The following is a 25,373-nucleotide window of genomic DNA, read 5'->3' as shown; positions in this document are numbered from 1 at the left end:
AAACTCCCCTTGACTTCATAGGCTCAGGATCTTACCCATAGAGTTTCATGTACCACGTGCTAGGCAATAACATGAAAGGATTCCCTGCTTGAAAAACTAAAACTAACTATTTACAGAAATGCCCAAACTTCAGCTAACATTTTAGTCATGTGCATGTTGTAATACAGACTGACTTCATCGAATGCCCTCTAAACTCCTCCTTCCAAGTGGGTTGCTACATCTTTCCTTTTCACAATTTATGTTGTGTCTTTTGTGCAAGTGTTTCCATACTATTACTAGTAAATGTCCCATTATACGGACATGGGCTTTATCACCAGTCAGGCCTCATATTCCTTCAAATATGCTAGTCTTGAATAAGTCCGACATCTTTGTGCTATCCTGTCGGTGGGATACTTGCTTCCAATCTGTTTCTGCCTTCATTCCATTGGGTGGTGTCCTGTTGGTCGGCTGTATCACTCATATGCCTGGTTTCTTCTGCCACTCCTACCTCAGACCAGCTAATGGCTGAGGCTCTTTCTAAGTCTGTCTTGTCCTGGTTTGGGCCCTGTCTGTCTGGATGTGCCAGCTGTCTTTCACCACTCCAAAGTGGTCTTTGGTTTCAGCTCCACTGCTATCCTGTGTCTGTAGCTACCACTTATGACCTATCACACTGCAGCTTAGACTTTTGCCTTTGGCCCTTGCCTTATTTAGCTATTTGACGTCTAGGCTCAGACCTATGCATTTATGTGGAGTGGCTTCATATTTTTGGATCCTTTGTTGTAGTGGGCTGCCTGTTCAGCTTGGCATTCTCTTAACTTCTGTGTCCTGTGCATTGTTGTGCAGCAGCCTGCCCCCCTCCAGGGAAGGAAAGTCTTGGTTCTCCAACCTATTAGTCTCTGTACAGGGTTACCATGTAGTCCCTGGGAAGGTGTATTGCAGTTGTCCACCGTTGCCAGGTAGGTATCCCTTTCTGTCTGTTTTTCCTTTGCCATCAGTCTCTTGGATATCTTTGCCTGCTCTGCCGTCCCACCTTGTGAATACCAAGGGGAACACAGCTTGTGCTCAAACTTCCATTTGATGGTGAATCATTTGAATTTTATTGCAGCATACTGTGGCCCATTGTCTGTGCATGACATGTATGCCATACCTTGAGAAATGTGCCTTCAATTTCCTGATCACAGTTCTTGCTTGAGTACTCCCTGGATAGTCCCCCTCCCAGAAACAGGAGTAGTACTGTGACCAGGCAGTTCCTGTCACTAAAAGTTAATGGTCTGTTCTGATCTTTTACCAGGATTGGGTTGAGATTTCATGAGGCTGTAGCACCCCCTGGTTCAAGTACAACTACTCTGTGTTTAATCCTTCCATTTAATTCTGACCACTGAACTGCAAACAGAGGGAACCATCTCCTGTGTTAGCTATGGCCACCAACAAAAAGAAATCCTTTGCCAACCATGCTGCTACCTGCTCACAGGAAAACAGTTTCTGACGAATCTTTGGTGTGAGGTGAACAAGATGTTAGACTTCAGTAGGAGTACCAGAAGTGACCATGTGTACCAAGAAATAGCAGACAAACTGGTAGCCTTGGCGATTAAATGGACTGGTAACAAGTGTAGGATGTGGCCTAACGGGATCAAGAGCAACTATTGGAAAACCAGGGATGAGAACCATATCCCCAGGAACTCTGTCACCCTGCCTCTCTAATCAGAATTAATATATATGTATAAAAAAAGATAAAAGGTTACAAAAGATAAAAGGTTGTGTAGCAAAGGGAGGTTGAAGCTGTATTGCCTAGTGCTGGAGGTGACTGTGATGAGATTGTCCTTATGACCTTCCCCACTTGTAAGTAATTGATCACTACTTGCTGAGTGTTTTGCCTTAATAAAGATTTGTTAGACCCATATGCTGAGTAAGTGAATCTCAATCCAACAGTTGGCCAGCCATATAAATTGCTGGATTCCCTTCACAACCTTTAGTCTAGGCATTTCCTTTTTTGATCCATTTCTCACGGTTTGTTTGGAGTACTTCAGAAGTCAACAGATGTCTGAGATACAGGACCTCATTTCTCTTCAGCTTTTCTGCATTTAACTTAATATTCCACTCCTAGCAACTAGTTATGAGTTGTTACTTGATCTCTTGGTCCTGGATGGTCACTTCCTTCATGTTTTTTTCCTCCTAAAATGAAAAAAATCATCATCAGAACTGACTGTAATTGTTTCAATGAACTCTTCATTGGGAAGGGTTCTTAGGTCCAGAATAGGAGTTTTGGTCAGGGAGAGCATCCAAAGACTAACCAACAGCCCATTGGTTAGGGCACTCAACCGGAATTGGGGAGACCCACATTCAAGTCCCTGCTCTGCCTAATTCAGAACTGGGATTTGCACCTGGGTCTCCCACATTCCACCCACCCCCCCACCTCCAGCTGAGAAGCATAATTACTGGGTTATAGAGTCAGTTGTTCTCTGGCCCAATGAATATTTAATTGTTTATATAAAATGTAACAGAAGATATATAGAGAGACACACTCATTGTAGACTAGCCAGTAGCCTGGTGGTCAGTGTGTTCATGTGGGTCTCCCACATTCCAGGTGAGTTCCCTAGTGTCTATCTCTCCAAAAAAAATTTAAATATCTCATGTTTGCCCCAATGTGGAATAGAAAATTTTTTGAAGTCTCAAAATTTCACAGGATGGGAAAACTATTTCCCACCCAACTCTAGTCATCAGCTACAACCTTGTAGTTTGGGAGTTCCACTAAGACACCTCTGGTGCCAGGCAGATGCCCAAAGGCATTTATACCCAACAGTACCAGACAAAAAAAATGCCAAAGGTTATCAGCTGCCTGGGATACTCATCAAGCTCAGTAATCCAGAAGCCATTTATCACAGCATGCTTCCTCAGTTCTGCTGCTCCTTGTGCTGTACTGCCTGGCCAGTTTGCATGGTCTCTTATTCACAACACATGCACAGTCCATTTCTTTTCCCCCATGGATATCTTTAATTATTAGATTCCAAGCACTGCAGAATATAGCCTTACATCAGGTATAAACTAAGAACAGAGACAGAAGGAACACAGAGCAAAAGTTGCAAACAGAATTAAAAAAAAGCAACAAAGCTTGCAGGATCTCATCAGTGCACCACTCTTCAAAGCCCCAGAGAACATCAGCTATGACAAACCTTCAGAATAGACAGAGTGGAAATCTACTTAATGCTGAACAATACAGTATACACCTTAGAAGAGAGAGACCTTAGAAGAGATTCTCATGCTGGTAAACCAGGTGCCAGCTCTTACCAAAGTGTAGGCATCAGCTGATCACTGACAAATTCATAGCTGGAAACGAGACCAGCTCACCTGTATGCTAATATTGTTCAAGATGGGTATTGAACTTGTCAGAATGTGTTTAGTATCTAGACTCTATAAAATGCTTGTAAGTTGCTGCATGCATTAATCTTACTTGTAACTGCTATATCCTGTGCTATAAGGCAATATGTAAGTTTGCTTTATCATAGTAAAAATGTCTGCTCTATACTTGTGAGCCTCGGCAGGAAAAGTGGTTCTCCCACCTATCCAGAAGAATTATCAAGACTAAATGGGCCATTGTGGTTTAATGGCCCTCTTACACCCATGAATGTACTACATGTGAGAAAGTATGTCCTATAAACTTGAAAGAGATAAATAAAGATAGCTGACATGAAGATTTTTCATTTCTTTGCTGTTTGGACTCTTACAAGGGCTGGAGGTAAGAAACAAGAAGAAGAGATCCCCACGGCAACCTCGGTTAGCTCTAAAAAGACGTTCAGTGCCGAGAGATTACTACATCTTTGTCACTGTTTGTAGCCATAAACTGAACTCATTTGTGTATATATGTTGCCTGCTTTAACCTGTAAATAACTCATTTTCTTTTCCTAGTTAATAAATCCTTAGTTCAGTATAGGATTGGCTATCAATGTTGTGTGAGATTTAAGGTACAAAACGATCTGGGGTAAGTGACTGGTCTCTTCAGGGAGCAACCTGAATATTGAGATATTTGGTGTAAGTGACCATTTATCACTAAGTCCAGCTTGCCTGGGTGGCAAGATAGACTGGGGAGGGGCCAGGGAACTGTCTGTGACTGCATGGTAAGACTTATCGTGATCCAGGAGTTCACCTTTGTTACTGGGTTAGTGAAATCTGTAGAACATACCTTCAGTTTTGGGGTGTCTGCTCTGAGGTTGGCACTCTTGGTCCTGAGACACTCCAGATAGCATGAGAGAGACAAGCGCAGATTTATGCAAATTCAGAGGACATTACTTGGTCATCATGGACTACTTATCCAGGTATACAGAAATAACATACTTAAAAAGACATATGTTGCAGTATTATGGAAAAATTGGAAGTGGATTTTTGCTCACTTTGGTATTCCAGAACCATTAGTGACACCTCTACACGAGGATGATAAATGTAGAGCTTAACAAAGCTATGTGCATTGTTACTGGGACTTTACGTGCAACTCTGTTGCCATGGCTGCCAATACTTAGTGACATAGCACTGCCTCATATTAGCCATGAGAAGGCCTCTGTCATACTGCTGGCCAACATCCATGAGAACAGTGACCTGCCTTTTTGTACACAGGTCTCTTCAACCACCTACCAAGCTTGCCTGTCTTCTAGACATCCTGCGGTGGCATACAGGATGTGACGGTGGCATCTGCTTAGCCCAACGAGTGGTCACCGATTACCGTTTTTAATCACTCTCTCATTACTGACCCAACCTAATTAGATCTGAATGGGTTTCAAACAGGACAGGGCAACTGTGCATCTAATCTCTTTAAATGTTTGTTTTTCCTAATGACTCAGCTGTGGTCAACTTCAGATTATGCCACATATCCTTGATGAGTCCCCACGGACTTATTTTGATGGCGAGCTACTGGCTCTCCAGCTGGTTGATGCGGATACCATCAAATGGTTGGGCACACTGTGCATACGCTCAGACACTAGTGACAGACAAAGGACCACAATTCATTGCAGCAGAACTGAAGTCATTCCAAATGAAATATGATTTTGATCACAGTACTAGCTGACCACATTACCCATAAGCAAATGAAGAGATTGAGAGAGCTGTACAGACATCCCAGAAAATCCCACAGCAGCACAATCCTTTCCTTGCTTTTCAGAGTTACAGAACTCCACCAACAGCAACTACTGGATACAGTGCAGCATAACCCCAGATGGGAAGACCACCCAGAAGTACTGTTACAACTTTGGAAAATAACCTGTCTCCAAAGTGGCTAGACATGAAGAGAGTAGCCAAATTGGACAAAAAGGCTAAAACTTTTATAACTGAGTGACGTCTGTTAGAGAACTACCAGTTCTAGACCCTGGTGACTGTGTGTGTCAAATTAGATGGAGAAAAAGAATAGACAACTGCAGCTGTCATAAAGAAAAAGAATTCCAGCGCCCAGATCATAGGTTATCCAGACTGACTGTGGAGAGGTCAAGAGAAACTGTCAACATCTACAGTCTGTTCCTCAGAAGGAATAATCAACTGAGGAAATTTTACAGATGGTAGATACAGGAGAAGACGACGACTCAAGGATTCCAAACTGAATATAGTCAATTGTCACAAATAACGGACAGCCAGGAGACCAAGCTGTTACTGGTTTTGTAATTACCTGACATGAATGCGTATGACTCAGAGATGCTTAACAGACTGATCCATAAAACTTCAAAGATAGCAGAATAGTGTAAAAAGAAAAGGAGTACTTGTGGCACCTTAGAGACTAACCAATTTATTTGAGCATGAGCTTTCGTGAGCTACAGCGTGTAAATATTGTAAAGGGTAGGAAAGTAGACTTCAAAGGGAGAGATGTAATGGGATGCTCAACTATATTATAGTAGCCATCCACTGTGTGAAAAATATTTTATTTAAATGAGACTCACCCCTACCTGGAAGAACATTAAAGGATCTTATAATGAACACATTTGGTGTGTATAAGCAAGCTCTGTGACCAATCCATATATGATACAAAAGAACATGACAGCTGCCTCTCCAGACACAGCCCTCCACATAACAATTGCTTTGGTCAGCACATGGTGCTTTAGAAACTAGAGGCTTCATTTCATTTATGACCGTAATCTGTCTATGATGATCCTACAACCCTGGCTTAATTCATCCTATTTTGTCTTTTGACTTGCCTCTCTTTTTGGCAAAGTAAATTTATCTATACTTTGAATGTTATTGAAAACCGACCTGATTTTGTGCTACACACTTAAACAATTTCCCTGCTGAATATTTTCTTTTGACTCATATGACAGGTTATTATATGCAGGAACTTGTGACAGGTTGCTACTCACTGACTGACAATTAATTTCCTTGTTCCTGATGAGCTAGAATCCTGAAATGTGGCACTAATTGTTCTTTTTTTCTTTCATGAGGTTTCAGTACATCATATTGAAAGACAAATATTTATTTTATTTTTTTAAGTTAAACTGGGAACAACATTTTGAGAATTGGTTACATAAATTGCACATGCAACCTCTCATTTGTTTGCTCAGACAAGTACTTATGCACACAGGCATTGCCTCCTAAAGCCTAAAAACTCTTCCAGTCCGAGACCAAAAAAAAAAAAAAAAGACTAACTTGAAAATTGTAGAATGCACAACTTAAGTATACCAGCATTTTATGCTAGCTTGGTTTATTATGATTTTGGTACCTTTATGACCAAGGCATTTTTCTAATGTTAATACTATCTATTTTAGTTCATCTTTCTCTAGCAACGTAGCAAAACAGGCACTTAGGCACACAGGCATTAACTCCTCTTCCAGTCTTCAGGGAATATTTTCCATATCTTTCATGTATACAACTTCTCAATTTATCAAAATCAAGATGCTGATTATTTGTGCTAATCCAAATAATTAGGATCCTTTGGTGCTCTTGAAATAGCACTCTAAGTAAAACCAGTGGTGTTCAAGTAGTGGAATAAAAAGGTTGAATGGACATAGCAAAGTACTAATCTGGTGTGCACACAAATAAAATGAGTTTCTACATGTTTATGGGTGGGGAACATAAGACACTGTGAGAAGATTGGGTATACTTCCATATATTAAATTTGTTCTTACTCATTAAATGGCAGAAAGTGTATGATCCTATAAAAAGTAGCCCTTGCATTACTGTCATTTAAATCAATGTTATATGCACCATCATTTGTGGTGTACAGAAAATCAGGAACCATACTGAGAATGTGTCCTTAGAGATAAGAAATTTTTCAATTATTGCCCACTGAAATAGTCGCTTATTCAACTGTTAAAGAATTGGAGAAATGGAAATAAGAAAAGGCTGAGACAAATATTTGAGGACCTTGACCCAATGACCGTGTTGCTTCCAAGCCTTCATTATGTTGCAATGATAGCCTTGATCCTAGCGTGACATGTGGCTATGCACATTATATAGAGCATTTTTTAAAATCTACTTAACCTCCATGCCAGACATAGGAGTGGTTTTCTGACGAGAAAGGGTATTGTTCTCCCTCATGTTTCAGATTAGAAAAATAGTATCTTTAGACAGACTAAATAATTCTGATTAATAGTCTTAGCTGACCTTTCTAGGTTAATAAACTGTTCATAGTACTACTGAGATTCTTATCACGAAGAAAGTTTGTCACTGATTCCATTGTAAACCCTGTTCTTCAAGAGGTCTAGAACCTAAACACATTTATTTTCATATATATTATGTATATGCAAGCTGTCAAGCCTGGATTCTTTGATTTAATTCATATGAGTTCTGCCACTGGCTGAAGTACCAGTTACTTGTACCAATTGAGGACACCTGGAAGTAAAACAAATCCATGTTTCAGAGAATGAGTTATCTCCATGACCTTCCACCCCACCCTCCTTCACAGAAGAAAATACTTTCAATTGTATTTATTTATCTCTAGTCCAATTAACTGGGCTACTTTCTTATTTGCAGCAAGCAAAACAAGTTGCAACTTTATTTCTTAATAAATCTACAGGACAAGGTTATTTCTGGCCTTTGTTTGACCCTTGACACTCCTTGTCCACCCCTTAGACTTGTAGAGTAAAGCTCCTGGACAAGTTTTGAGTTACAGCGACATTACCAAAGGCTGCTGGTTATCCTGTTCACAACCAGAGTGGTTGTGGGCTTTGTATTAAATATGAGTCACCCAAGAGTGATAAGTGGTAAGAGATGGAACTTTATTTTCTGGTTTCAGTCACCTGATAATGGTCAGCTACCAACCGGTTATATCAAATATTCCACTCAAATAGGATCTGCAAAAGCTAAAGTTGGCTAAAATTGAAACCTTTCTTATAGAACCAGAGTATACTGGCTCTATTTTGTCAAGCATTGTTAATAAAAGAAACATCTTTAATGTTACTCCTACCTGGTAATTCATCAAAAAGAGGTGTGGCCAGTATTAATTTAGGTTATTCCAGCCTCCCATAACTAGTGTAAAGAAGTACAATCCTGCATATGATGTGATATAAACTAAACTATTTTGAGAAAAGAGGAAGGGATAGGCATGCACCACTGTTTAAACAAAAATGTGCTTTTAGTGTAGCACAAACAAAACCCCTGCATTGTGACACAACACACAGAGATGATTAAGCCAGAGTTCAACAAGGAATTACTGCACTGTATAAAGCATATATTGTAGTGCAGACCGCTAGAACAGAAATTAACTTAAACTTGTTAATGAGGTGCATTCAGCCATACAATATGAAAATAGAGCAAATTATTACAGAGCATTTTATAACTGATAGAAAATACAGTAGTGTAAATGAGAAAGTACAGAATAAATACTATACAAAATAAATAGAAACTGTTGTCCCTCCATCTTTCAGTTGGGATCAGTTTAAGAGTATGTAAGAGAAACCAATGGGAGTGAATGTATTGCACTGTTTAACTATGTACGTTAATAAAAATTTAAAATAGATGTGTCCTGTACTTATGTATTTTGTAGGCCATGTCCCTTTAGGGAGTTGTCTGGCTATGCCCAAAGAAGGGCAGGAGACATCTGACACGGGTTTAATCAGGCCACAACTTAATTATTAGATGTCTGGGACTACCTGGGAGATAAAAGTGTACAGTGCAGGTAACCCCATGTTTATTCCATAATTACCTGGGGGGCTTTTACCAGCTCCCCTCTTTTTCCATCCAGATCCCTCCAGTAAATCCATGGCCAGGACCTTACCATCTACCCCTCCTTGTAGGAGGGTTAAGGTGTGCTATAAGAATGGGGAGTTGGCTCCCTTCCATACCAATCCCCAACCTCCCCCCATTCATTCCTTTAATGAACACCTCTTTTTAAGTCCTTTTCCAAGCTATTTATGTAGTCACTGTATACCTTCCCTATGGAGTACCTGCACTGGAGATCTGCCACAAGGAGGCACTAGCAGTTAGCTTGGCTGCCTTCTTCCCCCAGCCAGCTGGGTTCCCAGATATCTCCTAATGCAGTCTTTTAAATCAGTTAAAAAGATGACAGCACCTAAGTTGGACAGGTGAACCTCATCCTCCCGAAACAACTCTGCTGCCCCATATACTATGCCAGGATGTGAAATTACTGCCCCTCCTATGGGCCCAAGGATATTGGCCACCTCCCTGTTCACATACCTCCTTGCCTTGTCCACCATGGGGGGAGGTAGGGGGTGCTCACCGCTCCCTGCCAGACCCTGCGCTGCAGCATTTCTTACCAAACAATGTTAACTCCTGGAAAGAGTTCAAGGATTAGCCTCAAGTCCCTCCTTACTCTGAGCATTAGTTCTACCCCTTTAAGCATTCCCAAATTGTTTTCCCCAAGATGCACCACAATTATATCTGGTGGCCGCTAATGGGCCCACACAGCAGCAGTATTAGTTGATCCCATAACATGCCCCTCCTTGCATGCCAAGTGAGTATCGCTTCATCACCGAAGCCCAGCTGCCACCCCTTGGGCAACTTGGACATGTGCCTATGCGCCCAAAATACAATACTGTACCCGCATATCCATACCATCATCTGCATGGTTGTCCAACGTCTGTAATGCAATTACACCAAATTAATGCTGACTTACCGCCTGAGGTCTTACATATGTTTGGTACGTGTCCTCATGCCAACACCCGATTGCCTGGATTGCGTCGGCTCCCATATCTAGCTGGGCTGCTGGCAGTCCCTGTCTCAACATGGTAATAAATAGATATGCTGTGAGGGTACTCCCATCACTGTGCATAAAGAGGAGCCCTTCTCCCTTCAGTCGCATCACCCTGTCAGCCTTGAAAGCCTGAATTGGGCAGACCCCAGGCTCACCACCCTGCCGGAGGATAACAGATTCACTCCAGCTGACTTGATCCGTCTTTGAGTTCGCAGGTGTAATATCACTGAATGCACATGCCATTGTATATCCCGCAGTTGCAAAGCCCTTCCTGTAGAGTCCCTACTGGACCCAAGTACTAGCTCACTGATCCTGAAAGCACCAAAAAAAAAATGCCGTCAAGAATGCTGCCCTGAACAAGGCCACCTCATGTCCACTATGACAGAGTGCTAAGTATCTGCACAAGATCCCTGAGGATGTAAACCATGATGGGAATCCACCATGGGGCCACCGGCATGCGACCACCTGTCCAAAAAACATTGTAAGGATCAGAATAACCATTTAGTCTATTGACAAATGTAATGGCAGAAAGGTGATTCGAGATTGTGGAGGAAACCAGTTGACGGGTTGTCAATGACAGCCTGTACCACAGCACCTGGTCCTCTGTAATGGGCCATATTTTTAAACAGCCTTTCTGATCCTGAAATGGCATGAAATCATTAAAACTTCTCTCATAGTTCTGCCATATGCGTGAAGCAACTGATCTTTACACCACACTGACCACCATTCTATGCCATAGCGCTAGTGGCATCTGCCTGGGTTCCTGGCTGGTTCCTGGTACCAGCTCCAGAAATGTGTGTACCCCCTGCCCTCGGTGTTTCCCTCTTCTCCTGCAATCACCCAAGTGGGGTGTCCCAGATCTGGGCAAACCATAAACCATGTATGGCCTGCAAAGCTGTGGAACTGACCTCAGATGCAATAACCCTGATTACGTGTATCAAATCCCCACTGACTGACCCACCACTAAACGCAACCAGCTCACTTGTGTGGATGAGTGCTTCACATAGCGTCCCTCCTTCCCCAAGCCTGATAGGCTGGCTTTGATACTCAAAGGCACTATTCCAGGCTTTCCCTCCCTCCTCTTCCACAAAGAGCCAAGTCAAGTTATACACTGGAGCCCTCCTGCTTCAGCCTGATCTGTGTAAAAAGGGAGGCTACAGGTGCAGAGCTGCCCCTTTTAAACCCTGCATTCCCAGGGGATGAGTCAGTGACCACACTGACCCTTTCTGCAGCAGTTTTAATCTCCCCCTACCCCCAACCAGCCATAAAGCACTGTTCCCTTCATTCTGCCAGCCTGTCAAATACCCCCTACCCTGATTAAAGGTGCAGGGCACTCATTCTAATAAGATTATTTTTTCTTTAGCATTTAAAATTGTACCTACATAGCAGGATATAATTCTTTATAGGTTGGTTTAAAAATTCTGTAGAAAGGATATTAGTTTCTTTGAAATTCTATAATGTTGTAGAGTTATTTCAGAATAACCTCATTTAAAGAGGCTCTGTAAGCAGAATTTTTCAAATGTTTAATTTTAAGAATTCAGTTTTCTGATAGTGTATTCTTCTTCATAAAGGTCTTGTCAGAAGCCGGATGGAGGGGAGGGGACTGAGGAGGTTTGAGACTGCATGAGAACTACAATAACCAATGTGCTCAGTTCCTGCTCTTCCTCAACCATCTGTGCATGCGTTTCTAGCAAGCAACATGCTTTTGATTTCCCCTTCTTGTATTCCGGAGCTCTGTGCTTGTCTAGGGCTGAGAAGGGTCAGGTATCTTTGTATGCCAACAAGATCCTCTTGTATCTAGCCAGGTTATGGGATAGAACTACAGTTCTACTCCTGGCCACTGGAGACTACAGTGCCACCTGCTTGGTGGGCCAAGCCAGCAGGAGGAACAGCGAGGGCAATTTTACTTTGCCAACAGAGCAGTGACTGGTCCGGCGGGGTGAACGGATGGTCTGAGAAGGACGACAGCTCAGATCGGGGTGAACTGAATGGAGATCTGAGAAAGAAAGACTGATATGGAAGAACTGAGCGTGAAGATGAAATGGGGGAAGTATTAGAAGATGGGAACTGAACTGGGAGTTTACACTGGGGGAAAATGAGAATTAGGGAGTTGAGATGGGGACCTGAATAAAGTTGAGAAGGTGGAAAAATAAGGCAATGTCTAAAAATGTAGGAGGCTGATCTATATAGGGGGAAAATGGGGGCAGAGATTCCCAGGTCTTCCACACCATTAAGAACCAACCCCCTGACATCCACTGCCCACCCACCACAATTGTGCCAGTCTCTCTCTTAGCCCTCTAATAGTTATTCCTTTAGCTCAAGTATAAAGGGTGTGTGCTGTGGAACTAATAGCCCTCTTCAAATCCTTCTGATCATCCATGCTGGAAGACGCAGTTTCTGATTATTTAATGAAGGATTATATCTTCCTAACATATATGCACAATGAAGCTGAATTAAGGTTGGATGGCTAACCGCAAATCTGGTATTTCCTAACTTTCAGGAGTTCGATTTTGCATTCATAACATTTTATTAGCATAGTGTTTTAAAGTATAATACAGGGGATCCCCCTATAGTTAGCCCTTACTGGGGGAACCAGATGCGTCAGGGCTTTGCTAAAGAATGACGAAGTCTTTCATTTCTGGGTCACCAGTTTCACTCTAGCAAATTTTAGAAGTTTGACTAACAAGTTTTAGAAGTTAACCCCATTTAACGGCTGTTTGGTATCCTCTATATGAGATGGGTTTGGTAGGCTTGTTACAAACTGACAAGCATGCTTTACAGCAAATGTGAGACTCAGCATGGGGACCAAGAAGAGAATGAGCCTTGGAGGCAGAACTAAAAGAAGTCCCTGCATCAGGGTGGTGGCACACTGGAAAGTTAGTGTTTGTGGAAAACTTATTCTGTTGTCTGTGTTGATAAACTTCATTTACCTACTTAGAACTCCCAAAACTCCAATGATCTAGACAGGGCTTCCTCACATCCCAGAGCCACCTTGATTAAGGCCAGTGATCTACAGTGGAAGGGCCATTTGGAAGAATTTATTGAACTGCAAAAATTGACATGTCCTTTTTAAGGCAATGGCCTTCCTTGCCTGTATATAGTTTGCTTTCAGGTGTATGTGACTTGGAGGTGAACTTGCTCCTTCCTGGGCCTATTTATGTTTTTAGCCCATTGGAAAACTTCTCTTCCTTTCAGAGAAGAAACTGATTTTGTAAGTCTATTATTTTTTATATTATCTCAATGCAGAAATTTTAAATTTATTTCTCCTTTCCTTTTTCCCCCCCCGCTTGTTTTATTGGGACCTGTGATGGGGTTGGGACTCACCACTGCAGCACTTCCTGCTGGCACATCTGGGAATTAGCTCTGTCCTCTGCAGGGTGCCCTCTGCTGGTGGCATCCCATCCGTCTCTCACCCTGCTGGTGTCTGGACCCACATTGCTCCTCGCTCAGCAGAGTCCTCTTCAGGACACTGCCCTCTGGCAGTGCCCACTGCTCCAGTCTAGCCCCCTTCCAGGGGTTTGGTGTTATCAGCAGTCCACCAGCTGCAGCCTCAGAGTTTAGCCCCTTTGTCACAGGGGCCAGCCACAGCCTGGATCAGGCCACAATCCTCTTCAGCCAGGTGTAGCTCAAGGGGGAAGCACCCAGGCCCACCCCCTACTCTGGGTCCCAACCCAGGAACCTTCTAGCAGCAGCCTCTCTACCCTCCTTCTCTCCCCTTGCCCTGCAATTGTCCCTGGGCCACTTCCCCTTCAGCCCTATGCACCTGCCCAGCCCTTAGTAGCTAGGCCAGCAGCCTGGGGTTTTCCTTGGCTGGAGCTCCCCAGCTCCTTCTGCCCTTCCCCAGCACTGCTCTGGCCAAGGTGCTACCTTTCAGCTCAGTAGCCAGACCTCCTCCCTTGACCACCAGGAAGAGACTGCCCTGCTCTTTGCTAGGCAGCCTTTATATAGGGCCTAGGCCGGCCCTGATTGGCTACCTCTCCCCCTGCTCTGATTGGCTGCTGCTGGACTGTGCAGCCTCTCTGGCCTGGTTCAGCCCTTCTTCTCAGGGGTTGGGGCACCGCCCCACCACAGGACCCATGTGGGGAATGGAGTTCCTTCACAGCATCAGTTTAAAAATAAATTTAATTTAAAAGCTTTGCAAACATAACATTCAAGTGATCCCCGTAGGCAGCAGCCTATAATGCATGGCATACTACTACAGACCTTCAAGCACTTGGATCAAAATCCTCCAATACCTCAGTACAATAAGAGATAAAAAATGCTGCTTTTTATTTAAATCAAAACAGTAGTGTTATTTTGATGTATTTTTGTGCTAATGTTTTACGAATTACAGTCACTCAAGGAGTGGTGTCATTTTTTCTTCCTTTGATCTGCTTATTAGACTACAATAAATAATCACATTTTTGACAGGCTATAGTTTCATTTTTCCAGACTAATGATATGATTAAAAGTAAAAATTGGGATATTTATTTTCACTTGGAAAAGCCTGTGCTATATAGTACAGTATTAATATCAGGTATTTCTCAAATACACAGCTGAAATTGCAGAGACCAAGATAATCTTTTTTCAATCAGTGCTATTTGCCTAGCAGGTTTTTTTTTATTATTATTATAGAAAATAGATTGCTTGGTAATATTTTAACTTGTTCAGGGCTTGCTGGACTATAGGATCTCTTACATCCTGAAATGTATTGTTGTTTGTTTTCTCCATTGGGTTGTGTCCTAATCTGTGATGAAAATCGTGAAACAGAATAATTAAGCAGAGATAAAGTATGCAAACACTGCATAACAAAGGTAAAGATCAAGTTAATCTGGGACTGGAAATCTTTTTTGTGCTCATTACTGTGTTCAATATGTGCACTGTAATTCCTGTTTATCTTCCTAGTCACAAAAATATAATTGCAGGTTTAGTAAGAGGGCATATCTGGTAACATGACATAAAATTTGCTGGATAGTTCTAAGCTATACCTAGTTTTTCTGTACACAATAGAACTTACTTGGATGATGAAATTCAGTCCTATTCAGAAAGCCAGCCCAAGGCTTGGTTGTATAACATTTAAATCCAATTTAAGCCCGCAAATAGGGTTTATTTGGGATTGAAGTGGTGCATATGCCCTGTTATTGGCCCTCTGTACAGAGGTAAATTTAACCCTTCGTGCAAGAAATAAGCATGGTTTCATGCAGGGCAGGTGGTGGTGGTGGGGAATTCAATCCTTCAACCAAAAGGCACACTGCAGAACTATAAAGAGGGCCTCTGCAGGACCTTTGTACTAACTACTCTACAAGTGGAAACAGTGACTGCAACCCTTCCCTACTACAATTTGTGTGGAGGTCTATGGACTCTGTCTTGATGTATCTGCAGAACCAATGTCCCGAAGTACTGTGGCCTATCCTGAAAATATAAGAGCAATATTGGGGTGAAATATAGAAGGGGTAATTGTAAGCTATAAATATCAAAAAAGAACTACTTAAAATTCTTTTAAGAGGGATGGTGGAAATCTTGCACTGAGACTCATTATAAAGTAGACTGAACAAAGAACTAAGAAAATCTATATAGAGAAATACTCCTATGTTGACAGGGCAGTAGATCAAATGCACTAATAAATATTTTCCATCTCTAACTGCTATGATTCCGTTAAAATACATAAAGGACCCAGTTCCTATTCCATTGTGGCCCCTTTATATTGCTCCAGCCTCCACTGGCATAACAGGGGCATTACACCTAAGAGAAATGGCCTCCAGGAACTAGATGGTATAGATACAACAGAACAACCCTACAAAAGGAAGAATACAAAAGAATAAATATTTAGATACATTAGGTGTATTCAAATCAGCAGGGTCTGATGAAATTCATCCTAGGGTATTTATGGAACTAGCTGCAGCAATCTCAGAACTGTTAACCATTATCTTTGAGTAATCATACAAGACAAGTGAAGTCCCAGAGAAGGGCAAACATAGTACCTATCTTTAAAAGACAGAACAAAGAAGATTCATGGAATTATAGACCAATCAACCTAACTTTGATCCTTGGATACAATCAATTTGTAAACACCTAGAGGCTAACAGCATTACAAAGAATAGTCAGCATGAATTTGTCAAGAGCAAATCATTCCAAACCCACTAATTTCCTTCTTTGACAGGATTATTGGCCTAGTGGACAGGGGAAAGCTGTAGATAAATCTAGATTTTAGTAAGGCTTTTGGCACAGTCCCACATGACATTGTCATGCACAAACTATGGAAATATTGTCCAGATGAAATTACTATAAGGTGGGTGCACTACTGGTTGAAAGTCCATACTCAAAGTGTAGTTATCAATGGATCACTATCAAACTGGGGCAGTATATCTAGTAGGGTCCCCGTGGGGTTAGTGGTGGGTCTGGCAGTATTCAATATTTTCATAAATGACTTTGATAATATTGTGGACAGTATGCATATAAAATTTGTGAGAGGGGTTGCAAGCACTTTGGGGGACAGCTTCCCACAGCTCCCTTTGGCCAGGAATGGCGAACCGCAGCCACTGGGAGCTGTGGGTGGCCGTGCCTGCAGACGGTCAATGTAAACGCTGTCTCGCGGCCCGCGCTCCACAGATTGCCCTCCACTGATCTTGGTACATGTGGTCCTGGATTTGATGACCTCTCCAACACTACAATTCTGTGATTCTACAATACACTAATTATACTTTCACATTAGTTTCTTGGCCAAGACATGCTGCACTCCAGTTATTCTTATCTGTGGACCAGTCTCTTGGGGGCTTAGTTAGAACAGCCCTGAGCCACCAGCAAGGCAAAGAATTCAGCAGGCACAAGGTGTCTTAAAGTCACCTTGTTCTTCACCCCTCCCTTTCTGTTATTATCCCAAGCACAGCCAGAGTGAACAGTGAAGCCCACAAACTACATTTCAACTTAACAATGCATAAGTTAAATACCTAGAAAGACAAGGTGGGAGAGGTAACATCTTTTATTGGACCCTATGGCAGGGCTTGTACCTCGACAGCCCCTTAAGTCAAGGGGGCGGTAGGTAACCCAGCCTCTCTATGTCCAAGTCCATGCTCTAAACACCTCTGTAGTTAGCACAATGTGGCCCAAGGGCCAGAGTCCATGTACTTTCCCTTCCCTAGTTGGGTAACGCTGCCTGGTGGCCAGAATCCATACAACGCACCCCTAGAGCAGCGTGGCCCAATGGCCAGAGTCCATCCAGTTCCCCTCCTCTGGTGGGGTAATGCTCCCTAGCGGCCAAAGTCCAACCAACTCACAGTGTGGGGCCACCCCCTTTAAAAGGTAGGTGTGAGAGGTAGGAGGACCCAGTCCCGCCCCCTACCCCGGGTCCCAACCCAGGGCCTTGTTGGTGGCGAGTTCTCTTCACCAGTGGTCTGGCAAGGATCCTCCCAAAACACGCTGGCCTGAACAGTTTTCAAACCAGCGTTCCCGCTCTAGCTACCTCCAACAGAGGTCGCGGACCCACTGTGCCACGGCCTGCAGTTTGGCCCTTGGTGGATATTTCTTTTGGTGGAGTCTCTGCTGGTATGTCTCCGTGTTGATGCCTGTTTGGTCTAGGACAGCAACCTTAACCATCTTGTATTGCAGCACCTCCTGAGGGTCAAGATTGCTGTAAGCGGCCTGAGCTGGCCCCGCTAAGCTGAGTAGAATAGTAGCCCAGTGTTCAGGGGGCCACTGAGTGGCAGTAGCTACCCGCTCAAAAGTCACCAAGAAAGCCTCGGGATCATCCCCGGGCCCCATCTCTGTAACATGCACAAGTAGTCCCCCTCTGGCCGGGGTGGAAGAAGGACTTGGAGCTGTCCTCAACAAGGTTGCCACCTGTTGGAAGAGTCGGTCCTGATTTACTTGCTGCTGGACAGCCAATTCCCAAATAAGCTGTTTATGTGCTTCTTGTTGTGCCGCCTGTAGTTGTTCCTGGGTAGCCAGCAGCTGCACCTGCTCTTGCTGTTGTTGGGCAGCTTGTTGCTGCTGGTTTTCCAGCAGCCATTTCAGGAGCTTCTCCATCTCCATTCTGTAGGTGTGGGTCCTTCCAGCAGGCTCTGGTTGGTGCCCACATTCTCCACCATGTGTGGCAGGGCTAGTACCTCGACAGCCCCTTAAGTCAAGGGGGCGTTAGGTAACCCAGACCCTCTACATCCAAGTCGATGTTCTGAATCCCTCTGTAGTTAGCACAATGTGGCCCAGTGGCCAGAGTACACCTCGTTCCCCTTCCCTAGTGGGGTAATGCAGCCTGGCGGCCGGAATCCATACAACGTGCCCCTAGGACAGCACAGCCCAGTGGCCAGAGTCCATCTAATTCCCCCCCTCTGGTGGGGTAATGCACCCTAGTGGACAAAGTCCAATCCACTCACTGTGTGTGGGGCCATCCCCTTTAAAAGGTGGGTGTGAGAGGTAGGTGGACCTGGTCCCACCCCTGCCCTGGGTTGAGGCAAGTTCTCCTCCTCAGTGGTCCAGCGGGGATCCTCCCAAAACATGTTGGCCTGAATGGTCTTCGCACCGTGCCCCTTTAAGGACTCCCTGTGTCACTTCCTACCCCTTCCTCAGATTCAACCAGATCTGTAGCGTCCTCTGCTTCCCCGCTGCAGTGCATCTGGGTATGTCTGGCCTCTGCATCTTGGTGTGCGGGCCATTCTTCTGCTGGAGAGAGTGATGAGCCTCCTTCCCCTCCAGCAGTCCACCCTGACTGAGCAGCTCTGCAGGCTTTTATACCTGCCCTGAGGCTCTGCCAGGAGTATGCCCTGCAGGAGGGAAGGATTAACCCCCGCCGTACCAATGTTGGGTCGATCCTCCTCGTCACAGACCCAATTTCTGTTAGTGAGAGAGACAAGCTTTTGAGCTTGCACAGAAAAGCCCTGCATAAACTTGGAAGTTTGTCTCTCTCACAAACAAAAGTTGGTCCAGTAAAAGATATTACCTCATTCACCTTGTTTCTCTAATGTCCTGGGACCAACAGGGCTACAAAAACACTGAATACATATAAGCTAAACAATATCATACAAGTATTATGTAATAGAGTGCATATAATACATACTAAATTAAGTTGATAATAGTATAATGGTTAAAAAATAAAAACTATTAGGAAGAGCTCAGAGCAGAATAAGCCTCTGCTCCAATAAATCCAATTTTGGACAGACAAAATATAAGCATAAAATGGCATGATACAAGGGAAAATTAAAAGTCTTCGTTTGAGATTTTGGAATACCTATTGTTTAATTAGTCCCACATTGTATTCCTTGCCAAAGGCTAAGCCTTTCTCTTTTTAGACCAAGTTTTTCCTTTGATATAAATATTTTTGAATGCATAATTTGAGTAAACATATTAATTACCAATCTTCTCTACAGGCTAACCAGTCACCATTTGCACTTCTTTTAAGTTGTGTATAAATAATAAATAATAAATAAAATAATTAACTAATAGTATAAAGACAAGCCAAAATACCTAAATAATTTAACTGCTGACTTTTGTCTTGAGAATGTCAGTTTGAATATACAAAATAGGGGCTTTAATTACTTTGCTTTCTTTAAATGTTTCTTTTCATGGCAATAGTTTTGAATAACTAAATAACGTTACATGTAAGTAAACATTTCAAAGGGTGAACGTGAAAAGAATGGTGCTATTGATACATTTTTTTCCACCAAGCTCCACTGCACATTTTTTGGTATGAATTTGGTACTCAAAAACTAACAGCCCTGTTGATTAAATTTCACTTTTAGGGTAAAATTCATACCCTGTGCAACAGAGGTATAGCATAAGCACATGCACCAGTTTATTCCTAAGGGTATGTCTACACTACGAAATTAGGTCGAATTTATAGAAGTCGGTTTTTTAGAAATCGGTTTTATATATTCGAGTGTGTGTGTCCCCACAGAAAATGCTCTAAGTGCATTAACTCGGCGGAGCGCTTCCACAGTACCGAGGCTAGAGTCGACTTCCGGAGCGTTGCACTGTGGGTAGCTATCCCACAGTTCCCGCAGTCTCCGCTGCCCATTGGAATTCTGGGTTGAGATCCCAATGCCTGATGGGGCTAAAACATTGTCGCGGGTGGTTCTGGGTACATATCGTCAGCCCCCCGTTCCCTCCCTCCCCCCATGAAAGCAAGGGCAGACAATCATTTCGCGCCTTTTTTCCTGAGTTACCTGTGCAGACGCCATACCACGGCAAGCATGGAGCCCGCTCAGGTAACCGTCACCCTATGTCTCCTGGGTGCTGGCAGACGCGGTACGGCTTTGCTGCACAGTAGCAGCAACCCATTACCTTCTGGCAGCAGACGGTGCAATACGACTGGTAGTCGTCCTCGTCGTGTCCGAGGTGCTCCTGGCCACGTCGGCTGGGAGCGCCTGGGCAGACATGGGCGCAGGGACTAAATTTGGAGTGACTTGACCAGGTCATTCTCTTTAGTCCTGCAGTCAGTCCTATTGAACCGTCTTATGGTGAGCGGGCAGGCGATACGGACTGCTAGCAGTCGTACTGTACCATCTTCTGCCAGGCAGGCAAGAGATGAGGATTGCTAGCAGTCGTATTGTACCATCTTATGCCAGGCAGGCAAGAGATGAAGATGGCTAGCAGTCGTACTGTACCATCTTCTGCCGAGCAGCCATGAGATGTGGATGGCATGCAGTCCTTCTGCACCGTCTGCTGCCAGCCAAAGATGTAAAAGATAGATGGAGTGGGTCAGAACAAGAAATAGACCAGATTTGTTTTGTACTCATTTGCCTCCTCCCCTGTCTAGATCACACTGCAGTCACTCACAGAGAAGGTGCAGCGAGGTAAATCTAACCATGTATCAATCAGAGGCCAGGCTAACCTCCTTGTTCCAATAACAACGATAACTTAGGTGCACCATTTCTTATTGGAACCCTCCGTGCAGTCCTGCCTGAAATACTCCTTGATGTACAGGCACACCCTTTGTTGATTTTAGCTCCCTGAAGCCAACCCTGTAAGCCGTGTCGTCAGTCGCCCCTCCCTCCGTCAGAGCAACGGCAGACAATCGTTCCGCGCCTTTTTTCTGTGCGGACGCCATACCAAGGCAAGCATGGAGGCCGCTCAGCTCACTTTGGCAATTAGGAGCACATTAACCACCACACGCATTATCCAGCAGTATATGCAGCACCAGAACATGGCAACGCGATACCGGGCGAGGAGGCGACGTCAGCGCAGTCCCGTGAGTGATCAGGACATGGACACAGATTTCTCTGAAAGCATGGGCCCTGACAATGCATGCATCATGGTGCTAATGGGGCAGGTTCATGCTGTGGAACGCCGATTCTGGGCTCGGGAAACAAGCACAGACTGGTGGGACCGCATAGTGTTGCAGGTCTGGAACGATTCCCAGTGGCTGCGAAACTTTCGCATGCGTAGGGGCACTTTCATGGAACTTTGTGACTTGCTTTCCCCTGCCCTGAAGCGCATGAATACCAAGATGAGAGCAGCCCTCACAGTTGAGAAGCGAGTGGCGATAGCCCTGTGGAAGCTTGCAACGCCAGACAGCTACTGGTCAGTTGGGAATCAATTTGGAGTGGGCAAATCTACTGTGGGGGCTGCTGTGATGCAAGTAGCCCACGCAATCAAAGATCTGCTGATATCAAGGGTAGTGACCCTGGGAAATGTGCAGGTCATAGTGGATGGCTTTGCTGCAATGGGATTCCCTAACTGTGGTGGGGCTATAGACGGAACCCATATCCCTATCTTGGCACCGGAGCACCAAGCCGCCGAGTACATAAATCGCAAGGGGTACTTTTCGATAGTGCTGCAAGCTCTGGTGGATCACAAGGGACGTTTCACCAACATCAACGTGGGATGGCCGGGAAAGGTGCATGATGCTCGCATCTTCAGGAACTCTGGTCTGTTTCAAAAGCTGCAGGAAGGGACTTTATTCCCAGACCAGAAAATAACTGTTGGGGATGTTGAAATGCCTATATGTATCCTTGGGGACCCAGCCTACCCCTTAATGCCATGGCTCATGAAGCCATACACAGGCAGCCTGGACAGTAGTCAGGAGCTGTTCAACTACAGGCTGAGCAAGTGCAGAATGGTGGTAGAATGTGCATTTGGACGTTTAAAGGCGCGCTGGCGCAGTTTACTGACTCGCTTAGACCTCAGCGAAACCAATATTCCCACTGTTATTACTGCTTGCTGTGTGCTCCACAATATCTGTGAGAGTAAGGGGGAGACGTTTATGGCGGGGTGGGAGGTTGAGGCAAATCGCCTGGCTGCTGGTTACGCGCAGCCAGACACCAGGGCGGTTAGAAGAGCACAGGAGGGCGTGGTACGCATCAGAGAAGCTTTGAAAACCAGTTTCATGACTGGCCAGGCTACGGTGTGAAAGTTCTGTTTGTTTCTCCTTGATGAAACCCCCCGCCCCTTGGTTCACTCTACTTCCCTGTAAGCTAACCACCCTCCCCTCCTCCCTTTAATCATTGCTTGCAGAGCCAATAAAGTCATTGCTGCTTCACAGTCATGCATTCGTTATTCATTCATCACACAAATAGGGGGATGACTACCAAGGTATCCCAGGAGGGGTGGTGGAGGAGGGAAGGAAAATGCCACACAGCACTTTAAGCACAGCACTTTAAAAGTTTACAACTTTAAAATTTATTGAATGACAGCCTTCTTTTTTTTGGGCAATCCTCTGTGGTGGAGTGGCTGGTTGGCCGGAGGCCCCCCCACCGCGTTCTTGGGCGTCTGGGTGTGGAGACTATGGAACTTGGGGAGGAGGGCGGTTGGTTACACAGGGCCTGTAGCGGCGGTCTGTGCTCCTGCTGCCTTTCCTGCAGCTCAGCCGTAAGTTCGAGAATATTAGTTTGATCCTCTAGCAGCCTCAGCATTGAATCCTGCCTCCTCTCATCACGCTGCCGCCACATTTGAGCTTCAGCCCTGTCTTCAGCCCACCACTTACTCTCTTCAGCCCGCCACTTACTCTCTTCAGCCCTCCACCTCTCCTCCCGGTCATTTTGTGCTTTCCTGCACTCTGACATTATTTGCCTCCACGCATTCGTCTGTGCTCTGTCAGTGTGGGAGGACAGCATGAGCTCGGAGAACATTTCATCGCGAGTGCGTTTTTTTTTCTTTCTAAGCTTCACTAGCCTCTGGGAAGGAGAAGATCCTGTGATCATTGAAACACATGCAGCTGGTGGAGAAAAAAAAAGGGACAGCGGTATTTAAAAAGACACATTTTATAAAACAGTCGCTACACTCTTTCAGGGTAAACCTTGCTGTTAACATTACATACATAGCACATGTGCTTTCGTTACAAGGTCGCATTTTGCCTCCTCCCACCGTGTGGCTACCCCCTCAACCTTCTCCCCTCCCTGTGGCTAACAGCGGGGAACATTTCTGTTTAGCCACAGGCAAACAGCCCAGCAGGAATGGGCTCCTCTGAGTGTCCCCTGAAGAAAAGCACTCTATTTCAACCAGGTGACCATGAATTATATCTCACTCTCCTGAGGATAACACAGAGAGATAAAGAACGGATTTTGGTTGAATGCCAGCAAACATACACTGCAATGCTTTGTTCTACAGTGATTCCCGAGTACGTGTTACTGGCCTGGAGCGGTAAAGTGTCCTACCATGAAGGACGAAATAAAGCTGCCCTCCGCAGAAACCTTTTGCAAAGGCTTTAGGACTACATCTAGGAGAACCGCAAATGCCAGGACAAAGTAATCCTTTCACATGCTTGCTTTTAAACCATGTATAGCATTTTAAAAGGTACACTCACCAGAGGTCCCTTCTCCGCCTGCTGTGTCCAGGAGGCAGCCTTGGGTGGGTTCGGGGGGTACTGGCTCCAGGTCTAGGGTGAGAAACAGTTCCTGGCTGTCGGGAAAACCGGTTTCTCCACTTGCTTGCTGTGAGCTATCTACAACCTCCTCCTCATCATCATCTTCTTCGTCCCCAAAACCTACTTCCGTATTGCCTCCATCTCCATTGAAGGAGTCAAACAACACGGCTGGGGTAGTGGTGGCTGAACCCCCTAAAATGGCATGCAGCTCATCATAGAAGCGGCATGTTTGGGGCTCTGACCCAGAGCAGCTGTTCGCCTCTCTGGTTTTCTGGTAGGCTTGCCTCAGCTCCTTCAGTTTCACGCGGCACTGCTTCGGGTCCCTGTTATGGCCTCTGTCCTTCATGCCCTGGGAGATTTTCAGAAAGGTTTTGGCATTTCGAAAACTGGAACGGAGTTCTGATAGCACGGATTCCTCTCCCCAAACAGCGATCAGATCCCGTACCTCCCGTTCGGTCCATGCTAGAGCTCTTTTGCGATTCTGGGACTCCATCATGGTCACCTGTGCTGATGAGCTCTGCATGGTCACCTGCAGCTTGCCACGCTGGGCCAAACAGGAAATGAGATTCAAAAGTTCGCGGTTCTTTTCCTGTCTACCTGGCCAGTGCATCTGAGTTGAGAGCGCTGTCCAGAGCGGTCAGAATGGAGCACTCTGGGATAGCTCCCGGAGGCCAATACCATCGAATTGTGTCCACAGTACCCCAAATTTGAGCCGGCAACGTCGATTTAAGCGCTAATCCACTTGTCAGGGGTGGAGTAAGGAAATCGATTTTAAGAGCCCTTTAAGTCGAAATAAAGGGCTTCATTGTGTGGACGGGTGCAGGTTTAAATCGATTTAACGCTGCTAAATTCGACCTAAAGTCCTAGTGTAGACCAGGGCTAAGTTGAGGTTTTTAGAGAGAACTGACCTCCTTTGTGTTTGTGTTAATTGCACCCATAACCTCCTGTACAGCAAAAGAATCAGCAGTACATACTTCCACCCATGAATACATCCATCTGACACAAATTGTGCTAGCTGGATCAGTGGAAGATAGTTTTGTTTCTTTGCCCATTAAATCCTTGTTCTTTTTCCGAGGCTGCCGGCAAGATTGCCATTGCCAGCTTGTATTGGTGATTTTTATGATGTGGACATCTATCCACTAGGAATATCAGTGAAGCCAAAAAACTCATTTCACATAGACCACCAAAAAGTGATTTAGTGATCACTCTGAGCTGCAGATGAACCAACCATCCAGCCTCTCTGAACAGGCCTTTTAGTTGAATTGCCATCCCACTGGCTGTCCAGCACTCCTTGCTTCATTTTTGTGGGTTGGAAAATACTTTAAGGGTTTTTTTCTTTTTTGCACTATCCAGTGTTAGATATTATACATCACTTGTACAGAAGTAGGCAGTTAACTGAATGCCAATTGATGGTTCAAATTGATTCCCTGCTCCATCCACCTCTCTCCTATTGTTTAGAGTAGCTTTGTGCCATGATTCTTTCTAAAGCTTTATATTGAGAACAGT

The 25,373-nt window shown here is 44.5% G+C and overlaps 1 protein-coding gene across 1 annotated transcript; it reads right to left on the bottom strand.

Annotated features, from left to right (window-relative positions):
- Positions 1 to 17,530: 17,530 nt before the first annotated feature.
- Positions 17,531 to 24,416, bottom strand: LOC125635485 (uncharacterized). The gene is made up of 3 exons (XM_048847224.2): positions 23,808 to 24,416; positions 22,856 to 23,219; positions 17,531 to 18,188 (listed from the first exon to the last, which is right to left on the bottom strand). Exons 1-3 carry the CDS (start codon positions 24,388 to 24,390, stop codon positions 17,531 to 17,533), a joined length of 1,605 nt encoding a protein of 534 aa, XP_048703181.2. The 5' UTR covers positions 24,391 to 24,416.
- Between the last annotated feature and the right edge of the window lie 957 nt (positions 24,417 to 25,373).

This window comes from Caretta caretta, chromosome 4 (genome assembly GCF_965140235.1).
Source record: "Caretta caretta isolate rCarCar2 chromosome 4, rCarCar1.hap1, whole genome shotgun sequence".
Classification (NCBI taxonomy): domain Eukaryota; kingdom Metazoa; phylum Chordata; order Testudines; family Cheloniidae; genus Caretta; species Caretta caretta.
This window is presented reverse-complemented; position numbering and strand designations above follow the sequence as displayed.